The sequence below is a fragment of the Adiantum capillus-veneris genome, chromosome 23 (assembly GCF_014529385.1).
Source record: "Adiantum capillus-veneris isolate H3 chromosome 23, ASM1452938v2, whole genome shotgun sequence".
NCBI classification, from domain to species: Eukaryota; Viridiplantae; Streptophyta; class Polypodiopsida; order Polypodiales; family Pteridaceae; genus Adiantum; species Adiantum capillus-veneris.
In genome coordinates, this window is record NC_140953.1 from 47585650 (window position 1) to 47599879 (window position 14230).

The 14230-nt window shown below is 45.2% G+C and overlaps 1 protein-coding gene across 1 annotated transcript in view; it reads left to right on the forward strand.

The window, feature by feature from the left end:
• The first annotated feature begins 3627 nt into the window (after positions 1-3627).
• LOC147427747 (uncharacterized) overlaps positions 3628-14230 on the forward strand; it is a 65855-nt gene continuing 55252 nt past the window's right edge. Inside the window, exon 1 of the mRNA XM_086497483.1 lies at positions 3628-3889. Coding sequence (XP_086353609.1) covers positions 3713-3889 — 177 coding nt within the window. The 5' untranslated portion in view covers positions 3628-3712. The remainder of the gene's footprint in view (positions 3890-14230) is intronic.

The window sequence follows — 14230 nt, forward strand, 5'->3', positions numbered from 1 at the left end:
GAATGGTGTCTATTCCATGTGCCTCATCATAAAATCCGTTGTCCACCATCCTGGAACAGTCTGCAGTCGTTTGAAATGAATGAAGTCGTACAAAACTTCCTGATTGTAATAGTGAACTGAAATCCATTTGTGCTGCACTGTTGAGTTCAAGAAGCTCCATTGCTGCTTGTGAGGAGGTATGAGCTGGAACCAAAGCGAGAGGAAGGAAGTCTTTATCATCCATATTCTGAACAGGAGAGTAGGAGAGAGAGAGAGAGAGATGGAGATGGGCATTGGAGGCCATCTGAGAGAGAGAGAGAGAGAGAGAGAGAGAGAGAGAAAGGGAGAGAGAGGGAGAGGTCCACGCGTGCTAACTGCTCCATGTCTTTCCATCCGAGTAGTGGAGTCGTGAAGTCCGTTATCTTAAATATATTCTTTTAGAAATTATTGACTTAAAAGCCCAGCTATGGTGCCATCCATAGCATCATACTTGGTGTCCATGGACACCAAGTATTTAGACACCATTCTATGCTTTCACCCAACAACAATGTGCATAATGCATCAAACTTGACAACTTCAGGATTTCCTTGGGTCATCAGTCTCCAAGTACTAGCAAAAGTCTTGTAGGAATCTGGTAAGGCATCAAGAACAGTCTGCACTAGGGAACTGTCTGAAATGACTTCACTTGCAGAAATGAGTTGCTCATTGATATCCTTGACACTAGCAAGGAAAGTGTCCATATCATCTTCCTCATGCATAATCTTCGACTCCAGCTCTTTACGCAGCAAAGCAATTTTAGCCTCATTGCGACTTGTATAAAGACCTGCTAGAATATTCAAAGCCTGTTTTGCAGATTTTGCTGAACGGATGTGAGGAACAATGGTGTACTTCACTGACAACGCAATCAATGCATGAGCCTGCGCATCCTTAACATCCCAACGAGCTTGTTCTGCCGTAGGCAAAACAACTCTAACAGCAGCAATCCTTGCAGCAAGACCTGCAACATCCTCAATATCGCCTACATCCTCAGAACCAAGACGTACATCAATCCCCTACACAATGTTCCAGACGCCCTTTGACACAAGAACATGTTGCATCATATAAGCCCACATAGGATAGCTGTCCCCATCCAACCTGTCCTCAGCAACAAACATCTTGAACACATCTGTGTTGTTGTTGTCAACCATGGTAAATGTTGCACCTGATGTGAAAATTGCCCGAAAATAGGAGAAACGGAGCGGGAACAACACGTGCTGTATAACACAAACCGTAGAAGACTATAAAGCACCTGTTATGCAGAAAACGACACTGACAGAAATTCTGCACAAAATGACGAAATAGCCTGTGCAGTACTGCCTGTAGTGGAAACGGAGGCCGAAATGAGCCCAAATCAAAAATCTGAGCAGACCAAGCTCTAGAGTTCTCCCGAAATATATGTCAACCTGCAAACGCTCGCCAAAGCTCGCTGAAATCGAAGAAAGTGAGCAGGCGTGTACTGGAGCAACTGGCGACTAAGCTCGAGAGGATGCAACCTGCTTTGATACCAATTGTTGGAATTAGGGTTGCAGAGAAACGCACACAGCTTGGAGAAGACGAAGAAAGCTCAAGGCACACAATAGAGAGTGTGTTACTTAATGTGCAATGAAAAGATGGATAGCCTTAGAGTGATGGACGTATATACAATGCACGGGGGGAAAAACCTCCTAAAGAGGGAAAAAATGCCCCAACGGTCCTAGTGTGTTCACACACATCACTACCACATGTATATGGTAACAATGCTATCACTTCTAAATGTCCTGCCCTTCAACCTGCATCTGCCACTTCTAGGATGGCCATTCAAATTCTTTCTTGCTCTTGCAATAATGCAGATGGCACCCCACGTAGATACACAATCCTAGACCTTGCCGCTATGCTTAATTGCCTTGCAGATGTAGCACCTGCTTCAAGTCTTGCCACCGATGATGCAATCGGTGGCAAGAGAACACAAGAGGGTAGACGCACGAATGGGGGACTCAGCAGCTGTGCAGAAAATAGTGTTGCATGCAAAGCATGTGTAGGAAGAAAATGGCAAGGGAGGGTGCATCATAGACAAGTGGGAAATCTCTCTCTCTCTCTGTCTCTCTCACCACATCCAAGGACTCTCTCTCTCTGTGTGTGTGTGTGTGTGTGTGTGTGTGTGCCATAGACAGTCTTCTGTGTAAACCAATCTCAACCATGGCGCCTACCATTTCAAAGGGACGGCAAACGTAGGTGGGTGCAGGGAAGAAGGGAAAGGGCAAGGATTGCAACCAGGGCATGGCAGGATAAACAGGAAGGTAGGCAGCCCGATGGTTGGACGCGTGTACTACTGCAGAGCACGACAAATGCATCGTAGCACCGAGTAATACAGAGGATGGAAGGCAGTCACAAGCAAGAGGATTTGGCATACAAAGGGTGAACCATGACAGCAACGCACATGGAATGATGGCGACAAGGATTCAAAGATTTGTTCAGAACCTGAGAAAGTAATGGGCTTTACAGATTTTAGACCGTATGTGCCAAGGTAGTATGTGCCAATTTTGGGTTTTGAGGGGGGGGGGGGGGGGGGGGGGGGTATCTTGAAAGATCCGCTTTGCCTTTTGTCTTCAAGATTAAAAGTGGCCACGCGGTGGAGCGAAAGGAAGATAGAGAGAAGGGGTGGATTTTTTTTCAATTTACGAATGCAAGTTCCCGTGTCGCAATGGTATGTTTGAGGTGAGAGTCTCTATCTCTCTCTTCAGAAAATGTTCTCCTCGTAGGGCAATGGAGCAGGGAGCTGGAACCCGTAGCCCTCAATGACATCCCTTCCTCGCGCGACCTTCTGTGCCGATGATCATGGGAAGTGAACGACCAATACCCTGCCTCTATTGCATCCTTTTGGCTTCAGAATCCCATCCTCTTGTTGTCCCTTGACTAGCAAGCCTCGTGATTTTATCACTTTTTTCCCTCTTGTTTAAATTGATGCGAATGTATCTTTTCCTATCTTTCACTTGTGAAAAAATAAAATTTTCATTTGTTTTGAAGTTCTCAATGAATCTTTCGTTTCAAGTTTTACATCATTTGATTTATTTTTCATTGGTATTGATTTAGCAAAGTGAACCTTGACCTTATCATAATAATGACCATCCTATTCACCAATTGGTTTATTTTTCAAGAGAGTTATAAAATTAGAATTTTGACCAGCCAAAAAAAGAGTGAGGCAACACTAAAAATAAAAGGTTGTACCCATTACCTCAGAGGGCAAGAGGGGATCAATGGCGGAGGACAAAAACGAGGGGTGCGTCAATGGTGGACCGTCGCATCTGGTGACACAGGGGCGACCCGAATTTACAAATCTGTTCCGAATTTACAAATCCCCCTCACATTTACAATATGACGTACTCAAATCCCTTATATTTCAATGAACGCAAGCGGACGTAGTGGTTAGAGCACATAGCTTGTAGTGGGGAGGTCATGGGTTCGAGACATGGGACGCGACTCGCCCCTTTACTTTTCTCCTAAATGTCTCGAATTAACAAATGTGCATCGGACGGCCCCAATTACCTCAACCGTTGATCCCCTCGGGTCGTGAGATAGTGTCGTATCCATTTTAACCCACCTCCTAATTTATACCAGAACGTAGTCGTTCTTCTTTTAAGCGTTCCATTCAATTGAGCTTTGATTGCAACCGCTTCTCTCTCTCTCTCTCTCTCTCTCCACATACACTCAGCGTGCAATGAACGTAGGAGGGGTGGATCACTATGCAGTGCTGAAGGTGCGAAACTCAGCAAGCCAAGATGAGTTGAGTAGAGCGTACCGCAAGCTGGCAATGAAATGGCACCCTGACAACCACCCTCAAGAAGAGAGGCTTTCTGCTCTCAGCCGCTTCAAGAATATCTCACATGCGTATCAGGTACTTTGCTCTCTCTCTCTCTCGGAATCATATGCATGTGGAATGTCTGCTCTTGTTGGGCGAACTAAGCATAGCTTGACCAACTTGAGTTCCGCTGTAAAGCCCAAAATTGGCTGTACCGGCCTTGTTTTGGATCCCATTGGACACCGCAATGAAGAACCCCACCCGTTTGGACACATTGTCAGCATAACAATTTCCCGGACTACCTTTTTGACCTGTTCTTGGCATATATTCGATATGCTGCATCACATTAACTCAGTAAAATGCAACCATTTAGCTGTGAACGCATCACAACATGTAAAATTTCATCTGGCATACATTTCAGCAATGTAATGTCATGTCTGCCAATCACATGCTGGGATGCGCATCACAAAATTTTTGTGATTTGACGAGGGCCCCACATTTGGCATATATATCAACCAATGTATTGTCAAGCACAACATCATTGTCAAGCAGTCCTTGACGTGCAATCTCATCGAAAATTCTCTCACCCATGTCAACGTCTTGCATAAGGCCAGTTGTCTTCAAGTTACAAGCACCTTTGCATTTGGTTAAACAGCCCAAAGCTTCCTTGCCAGCCATGTTGGGCATATCCTGCAATCAAGGCGCTCCAAGAAATGACATCCCGCTTTCATGAGGGCACCACATTTAGCATACATATCAATTAAAGGACCACCAAGCACACTCTAATAGCCCCTAACTAGCAATCTCATAGTGAATTCCCACACCCTTGTGAAGGCCTTGCAAAAGGCCACCTGCTTCCAAGGTGCAAGGCTGAATGCATTTGGAGAAAGGCCTTCCGTTTGCATCTGGTTAAGAGAGCCAGAGCTTCTTTGCCACATCCTGCAATCAACAGCCCATCAAGAACTTTTTATGCTTTCTTGGTGGCACCACATTTGGCATACATATCGACAAAAGCACCACCGAGCATGCCTTCAAAGTGCAGGCACAAATGAGTACTTTAGAGAAAGGCCTTCTGTTCCATCTGGTGAGAAACAACCTCTTCCTTGCCACAAACAGGTTTGGCATTTCTACAATCCACGCACTTCAAGAGATGACATCCCGGATGCACTCCAAGAAACTACATTTTGCACAGAAATCTCATCAATAACTTTTTTGCTTTCGTAAGGGCATGACACTTTGCGTGTTTATTGATCAAAGCATAGCCAAGCACCTGCAAGGTGCAGGTATATGTGGCTGCATGTGGAGAGAGGCCTTCCCTTCGCATCCGGGGCATATCAACCCAAAGCTTTCTTGCCACAACCATGAGGGGCATATCCTGCAATCACCATGCTAGGGTCTTTAAATATGAGCCAAGGGCTCATTCTCTCACATGCTTCTAGGGAAGGTGCAAAGGATGGAGTACCGGCATTGTACTAAGTTCAAGCAATATAAAGAAACACCAAACGGGATACCAACGTTTAGGGCCAGTGCTTCCTTGGGGTGGAACTGTCACAAAGTGATGACGTGGCGGATAGCAGAAACCCTAATTTCTGCCAAAAACCCTAAAATTCATGCAAACCCTAATTTCTGCCAAAAACCCTAATTTTCGGAAATCACGGAGGTTGAAAAAAATAAAAAAATTAAAAAAATTAAAAAAAATTGAATGATGAGCGACGTGAATTTCGCTTTTGAAGAGAATGGTTTTTTTAAACAAAAAAAAAGAACTTGAGAGAGAAGAGCTTTTTAACTCTTATGCTTTTTATTTTAAAAGCTTTTGGGGATTTGCTTTTGGGCATCCCTTGTACCTTTAAATACGTGGACAGGGCTTCACTTCTCAGAGCATCTGGACGCAGAGTCTGAGAGTGAAACCCTAGCCACACTCTTGTACTTTGATCTGATTAATATGAAAAGAAATACCGAAAGGGGCGCCAGTCTTTGGGGCCAATATCTCTAGGCACGGAACTCCGCCGGGCCAGTGCAAATCTATTGTGATCTGTGAATTGTTTTGAAGTGGCTATTTGGTGCTGTCGCGGTTGATTCTTGACTTGGAGTGTCCAAGTCTGTTACAGTGGTATCAGAGCACGGCCGATTTCTCTTCTACGAGGAATCCGATCCCCGAATTGTTTTATGCGGCATCTATGGCTTCAGGCAATGATCAATCGACTCCCTCTGCATCTGGAGATGCGGGCAGGGATCACAACGAAGATTCGAACAGAGAGTATGGCCCGCCTTGGCCTACTTAGGCGGAGCGGTGAAAGAGCGTCGCCAGTTGATCGGCGATGCAACAAAGATGACGCTCAATTTGGCCAAGGACCCGAAGATGGCAAAATATATGAACCAGACCTCTTTGGAAGAGGTACATATGGAGTGGCAGAGAACCACAACACCACTCCCGAAACCCGCTCTCAAGAAACCTTCTGCCTCCAAGAAAATATACGGAGAAGAAACTGGAGAACGTGGTTGATGCACGGATTGCTCAGCTTTTTGACACGCAAAAGAAAGCCAAAAAGCACGGCAAAAAGCAAAAGAAAAGCACTGACTTTCCAGGTTATTTGGGTCGTCAGTCGACTTTTGACAAGGCAAAGAAATAGAAGAAGCGTGTTCGATTTGAAGGAGTACCCAGTTCTTCTTCTTCTTCTTCTTCTTCTTCTGATAGTTATTCTAGGTCCTCGGATTCGAGCGAAGAAGACAGAAAAGGTAAAAAGCGAAGCAAGAAACAAAGCTTCGGAAAGGGCAAGAAAAAGGCAAAGAAGGCTACATCTCGCCCAGAGACTGACAGTTCTACTGAGGACTCGTCTACAGACAGCTCAAATTCCGATGACGAGAACTTTTATGCGAACAAGAAGAATTTTTACAAAGCCAACCAGTATGACTTTCTCGAAGATAAAAGCAAGAAAGTCCGAGAGTTTAAGGAAGGTGGCCACTCGATCAAGTTTGATACTTTCTCAAGATACTTAGATGCTTCGAAGGCTTTGTCTTTTATACAACAGTTTGACATCGCTTTCGCGGGAGGACGTTATTCAGAGCACTCCAAGATTCGGAGAGCTGCCTCGTATTTTAAGGGGAATGCTCGCACTTGGTGGTCAACGCTTCTATTAAGCAAGACTGTGCCAATTACATGGCTGAAATTTAAGAAGCTTTTTATTTCTTCTTGGTTGACGCAAGAATATGAACGAGATGTACGAGCTGCTTGGAACCATCTTCGGATGACCAAGAAAGATACAATCAATGCTTATTGTGAAAGATTCTGGAGCTCTTTTCTACCCGCCTCTTCATTCAAGAAGATCTCGTTCAGAGAACAGATTGAGCGGTTTACCTTGGGTCTACACATAGAGATCCGAGATCACTGCTTGGAACAGAAGTCAGCTTCTATTCAGGAGCTGATGAGTCATGCGAAGCAAGGCTTTGCCATTCACTCTGGCAGTCTGACCTACCCCACAGATGAGACCATGACACAACGAGCCGAACAGACTTCTGAGAATGAAAGTAGAAAGAAAAAAGAGCAACCCAGAGAAAAATGATGCACGACCCAAGCTTACTCCTGAGGAGAGAGCTCGCTTCATCAGAGAGGGGAAGTGCTTTGGATGCGGTGAACAGGGACATATTTCCGCGAAGTGCCCTAATAAGGCACAGAAAGAACAGAATGATAAAGACGACGACAAGTCTGAGAGTTTGAGAGCAGCTGAGGAATGTGGCAGAAAAGGCAGATAGAAAAGCAGAACTGGTACCACATGGCGTGGGACCTGCACCGAATCTAATGAATGAAAGTACAAACTTTGCCGCTTTTGGGGCAAAGTGAAGGATCAGGAAGCTCTTTTGAAGGAGCCAAGGCCAACTTCTTTTCACTTGGAATTGGCGGCTCGATTTGGAATTACGCCCGCCAGACTGACACCACAAGCATAGGTAGTTTGACTGGCACCCGGATGGGATGTTGCCATTACACCGAGCATTGGCAAACTTTGTTTGCAATGACAGGGGTGTTCAGGGCACGCGAGTGACGTTCTACTCAGGATCCCTTGGTACCACAAGAACTACGCCGTGGTTGACTACCGGGTCGAGAAAGCGACTTTGATAAATGAAGGGCTTAGAGATTGTACTTGATGAACTTCAGTTTCTTACTCATTCTTTTGGGAGAGAACTGAAGCTGGATAAAGGTTGAATATGTTTTGACCTGATCAAAAGAACGCCAAGATTTTTCTCCACACATGCTGATTGCTTTTCAGAGGGCCTGAAGATCAAACCATTGATTTGATACCTAGAAGCACGCCACCGAATCGGCCACCTTATCGTGTGAGCCGAGTACAGAATGAAAAGATTATGAACCCAGTGAAAGACCTCTTGGAAAAGGGTCTTGTCCAGCCTAGTACTTCACCGTATTGCTCTCCAGTGTTGTTGGTTTTGAAGAAAGACGGATCTTTGAGAATGTGCATCGATTATAGCGCTCTCAACAAAATCACCATCAAGAACAGATTTCCGATTCCTAGGATCGATGATATACTTGACAGGTTACAGGGATCCTCGTGCTTTAGCAGGATTGACTTGAAGAGTGGATATCATCATATCAGGATAGCGCCAGGAGATGTCTACAAGACAGCTTTTCGGACGACTTTTGGGTTATTTGAGTTTTTGGTGATGCCTTTTGGCTTAACCAATGCTACTGCGACATTTAACCGGATGATGGACAGGATTTTTCGAGAGTACAGGCTATTTTCTTTGACAACATCATTGTTTTCTCCAAGAATGAGGCAGAACACAGAGATCATTTGCTTCAAGTCTTTCAGGCATTACGAGATCACACGTTAGTGATTAATGCAAAGAAAAGTGAATTTTTCCTACCAAAGATACACTTTTTGGGACACATTGTGTCAGCAGCAGGAGTGCAAATGGACCCGGCCAAGATAGAGACTATCCGTGATTGGCCCGATTTGAGGAATGTCCATGAAGTTAGAAGCTTCTTGGGACTGTGTTCGTACTACAGGCGGTTCATACGAAAGTCTACAGAGGTTGCTTCCCTTTCGGACATTGAAAGAGAAATTGACTACGGGACCTATTTTGACTTTGCCGGACTTACAGAAGTCATTTGAAGTATATTGTGATGCTTGTGGTCGTAGTCTGGGTGCGGTCTTGATGCAAGAAGGCCATGTCATAGCTTACGAGAGCCGTTTGTTCTCTAGGCCAGAGATGACAGCACAGATCTATGAGAAAGAGCTTTTGGCGGTTATCCATGCTCTTACTCAGTGGCGGCATTACCTACTCGAAGCGGATTTTACTGTCTTTACAGACCATCAGAGTTTGCGCTACTTCTTGTCACAAAAGCAGCTTTCGGAAAAGCAGATGCAGCGGGCGAACATCTTGTCACAGTTCCACTTCCAGATTGTCCATGTGCAGGGACAGAAGAATGTGGTGGCAGATGCTTTGTCTTGGAAACCGTTGGTTCTGACTGTTTCCGCGATAGATCATAGGAGCTTCGAGGATATGGTCGATCAGTATGCCACAGATACAGATTTTGCAGATATTTTCACACGGATACGGGATGGGGAGACAGTAGCTGGATACTCCCTTCGGGAAGGCTACTTGATAAAAAAGACTATGTTGTGCGTTACACAGCCGTTGAGGGATAAGGTTATGACTGAATACCACTGTCCACCTTTTACGGGTCACCGCGGCATTGCTACCACCATGAAGGGGGTAGAGAGATACTTCTTTGGGCCGAGACTCAAAAAGGATGTGGAAGAGTTTGTGCGCAGTTGCTTGGTATGCCAGAAGGTCAAGTTTGACAGGCATAAGGCACAGGGATTGTTATAGCCTTTACCCATACCCACCCACCCTTGGGAAAGTATTGCAATGGATTTCATTTTTTATCTCCCGAGAACACAGAATGATCACGATGATTTTCCAATTACATGGCACGTCTGAGATGATTCTCTCCGACAGAGATCCTAGATGAGTTTGTTTTGGAAGGCAATTTGGGAGAACATTGGCACGCAATTGCAGTTCTCGTCATCGTTCCACTTGCAGACTGACGGGCAATTTGAGATTGCCAATTCAGTGATTTTAGATTTATTGAAGTCTTGTATCTCGGATCAGAAGACTCAATGGGAAAAGAACTTACCTTTGGTGGAATTTACCTACAATAACACGATACACTCTTCGACGGGGAAGACGCCATGTGAGATTGTTGAAAGTGCTGCGAAGGTTCCATCATTCCTGAGCACGAAGGATTAGATATTTGAAGCGGATGAATATTCGCGAGATTTGGATACGGCTTTTGCCAAGGTTTGCGAGACTTTGCAGGAGCCTCAAGAACGACAGAAAAAGGCAGCGGATCGCCATCGTCGCGACTTGAAATTGAAGGAGGATGATTGGGTGCTCTTATGTTTTGAGAAGGCACGCCTACGAAAGAAAAAGGGAAAGGAGAGGCTTTTTCCAAAGCTTAGTATGCGATACTACGGACCTTTCCAGATCACTGACAAGATAAATGATGTCTCCTTCCGATTGAAACTGCCAGATACTTGGAGGATTCACAATGCATTGCATGTGAGTCTCTTGAACCCTGTTAAGGGTGATGTGCCTGATGATGGGGAGCCTGATGAGCAACCCGAAGTGGAAGAAAACGAGGAGATCCTTGTTCCTGAACAGATTTTGGCACATAACGATATGAAGAAAGGTAAAGTCCGAAGGCGGTTCTTGGTTTAGTTCAAGAACTTTCCTGCATTTGATGCGAAGTGGATGGAGTAGGAGGACCTAGCAGATACTCCTCTGATTGTGAAACTTTATCTCGATGTTTTGGTTTAGCATAGTCTACTCCAAACGGAACCCAGAAACTCAGCTTGGCCAAAGATCTAGTGCAGTGGGATGCACAAGAGGGGAGTTACTTCGCTCCTTTGTCAACAGATGCCTCGATTTTGATACTAAAGTCACTGATGTCTGTTTGAGCTCCGGGGATACTAAGAGCTGACAGTATTCTGCTGGATGACTTTATGAAATGGAATTCCTGATAATGATACTGATTTGTTCTTGACTTCTTTTGAGTGCAGGAACTGATAGCCGAAATGACTGCAGCATTTTGGTTTGATTGATCTCGAATAGACATGGTTGCAATAGGGGTTAGTTAATCGGACATCGATGAGGTCCCGATTGGACCTAGATGTGATTGCTAGCTACATTGCCGATGTCAGGAGTTTTTTGGAGCAAGGGATTGCGCATATGTACATATACATGCATGGTGCATCAAATAAAGGATTGCCCATTTTCCTTAGCCAGGTGGTTATGTGGGGCCCACATGTGTACAGGTAGGACAAGGTGTACATAGTGCCTCGATTTTCACTATTACCAGTACCACTGTGTTTTTCTACAATAATGAGGAGTTTATAGCGTGTAAAACTTCTCGAGGAAGCTATCCGCGGGCCGACGACATGAGGTCAGCAGGTGCGTCATATGGCATCTGGTGGCGTCAGGAGGGCGAATGGGGTCAATACTTAAACGCGGATGAGTACGGACACAACGTGGGTGTTTCCTTGTGATAATTATGCAGAAAGATCATCATGAGGACCATATTTTGGGGCCACTTCACGTGGTGGCGAGATGCATTATTGGAAAAAGCAGAGTGCCGGGTGTGCGGATGATGCAAAAAGGTGACAACTATGCACTGCGAGGTCAATTTTTGGCCTGTTCGGGGTCCGTTTGAGGTCATCTAAAAGGCCAAGGGTGCCCAAGTAATAAAGCTAAGTGCGGAAGCTGAAAAAACTGAGAGAAGACCAGAAAAAACGTGGAGAAGAGAGGAGGAACAGCCGCAATTGTGTTTTTGGGGTTTTTGGAGCCTGTTTTGGCCATAAACTGCTCATCCGAGGTCGGATTTGAGCACTTTGATATTGTAGACTGGGGTTTTGGGCCGTTCCGGACGCGATGGCGCTGTCCATTTTGCCAAATTCCTCACTCTTTTTCTGCTGTTTTTGCTGTGTAAGTTTCTCCTATTATCGAAGCTTCTGCTCCAATTTGTGATTGTATCTGGCTTATTTTACCCATATTGTGTGAGCTATTTGCCCCATTGGTGTTTGCCCAAGGCTCATTTCTATCTAAACATCAGAAGTTCTCCTCTTTTGAGCTGAGTGTGTGTGTGTGTGTGTGTGTGGAGTGGGCAAGTGGGTATTCTCTCTCCCCCCATTCCATAGGTGTGTTCCCTGTCTCGGCCAGGTGTGTTGTGTAAGCCGAGTGGTGCCCCATAGTGTGTGTGTGTATCTTCCCAAGAGTGTGTGTCGGGTCGTTATAGAGGCGCTGTGTGTGTTTTCATCCCGCTCACATTCTTTTGGTGCCCCCACTAAGGATCTTCTTCGAGTACCTTCTGCTTCGAGATTCGGGATTACAGGTTGCAGGGTGCAGATTACAGGTTACAGGTTACAGGTACAGGTACAGGTAGCTGGAGTACAGTGGTATACTAGCAGTGATGTCACTTGCAGTCGTTGTGGGTATGTATCACTTGGCGCCTGTTTGAGCGCATTGTCTGCTGGATTGTACGTTACTTGTGGAAACTGCCATTGTACGCATTTGTGGAGCCATACTTGGTTGTATTTGGCAGTCCCGGCCATTTCTGAGACTTGGTCTGGAAGATAGTCATTTCTGAGACTTGACTATATGCGATTTGCATTAGCCTTCGTGTGAGGGTCGATAGCGTGAGGTTTTTATTGAGCTGGGGGATTCTCAAATGTGGAGATCCTTTCGGTGATGCAGGTAGCTGAAGCACCCTTTTTGTGACCTCGCCATAAGCTATGTACTAGTGAGTCCTATTTGATGCTCGGGTTCTATTGTTGGCAGTTTATGCATACTGATACCGTCTATATTTTGAGTTCTCATTGCTCTACTTCTGGGGAAACTCTGTCGAAATTTTCCCAAGTTATGATGGCTGGTTTTTTGGTATTTTGAGCCATTTATGCTGTTATGTTGCTGAAATTTTGGCAAAATCAAAGGTTGAGTCAGGTGTGCCTTCTTGGGAGCTTCATGGTTGGCTTTAATGGATGATCAAAATGGCCCTCAGTTCACTCCTTTTCATTTAACTCAAAGAATTCAGATTAATGTTCATGTGTCCAGGAAGATCTTTTTCCAGCAGCGCATAGTCTTTATGTTTGGGCCAAGAAGATTGAGAGAGATCCTGGAATGTCCTTTGCCTGTTGTAATTCCGATGATCAACTATGAAAACTCATTTGATGTGCATGTGTTTGTTCTCATCTAAAGCTGAGCTCCATTGAAGTTTCTGGGGATTGGGTAGTGAAAAGTTTTGGGTTCTTGCACGTGTGTTTGAAGGGGTTCTCTAGCCATGGCTTTCTCTTATCCGGAGTTTCATGGAAGAAGTGATGAAGATGTGGAGGACTTTCTGGAAAAGATGGAGGTTGCCTGCATTAGCAACCAGATTCATGAACCGGCGCAAATGTTACGTCTTCTCCAAATTTGTTTGAAGAGTGATGCACGAGCTTGGTCCAAAGCATTTGAAGAGGAGTTGCGTATGGATGATCCACCTGTAAGGTTGAGTTGGGACAATCTACGACATGGGTTGGAAGTGGAGTTTGTGAAGATAGAAGATCCTGACAAAGTGTGGCAAGAAGTACAGGCTTTGGTGCAAAAGGAAGGTGAGCCAGTAGATGCGTACATACGTAAGTTTTCATTGGCATGGGAGCGAATGTACAAGGCCTTAGCACCACAGGTACCCCCGCCTGACATGATGAAGAAGGACAAGTTCTTAGCTGGTCTTTGGGAGAATATACGTTGGAGAGTGGAGCTAAAGAAGCCTATGACATATGAAGATGCACTAGAGGTAGCAAGGAACAAAGAGTGGAAGCTGAGGAAAATGAGCGAGTTAGGGGTGGAGTCTTTGCCCATGAGGTCTGAATTTCAGCCTATGGACTCTTTACAAGGTCGTATGTCAGGGGTTCATCATGAACCAGTGGTTCCTGTTACTACTCAGGTTATGCCAGCAGTGGTCACTACAGCAGTGCAAGATGATGGCCTAAGGCAAGTGGTTGATTTGATGAAGAATCTCAGCCTAAACATGCTAGGTCAAGTGGGAAATAATCGAGGTTGAGGGCGGTTTGCAAATCAGCCAGGAGGTGAAGAAAGACCTAGGAATGGTGCTGGACAAAGTAATAGTAGGTTTTGGAGGCAGACGCCCATATGTTATAATTGCGGAGAGTTGGGCCACATCAGCCCGCAATGTGATAAGCCACCAAGGATGGGGGGAGACATGTATCCATTGCCAAAACAGGTGCTAACTAGGTCGCACGATTATGGCATCGAAATTAAGGGAGATGAAGGAACCAGCGGATTAACCTAGGAGGAAAAGGGAAAGACAAAAGTGCTAAGTGTAGTCACCTTGGAGAAGGCATCAAAGCTAGAGGATACATTAGTGAT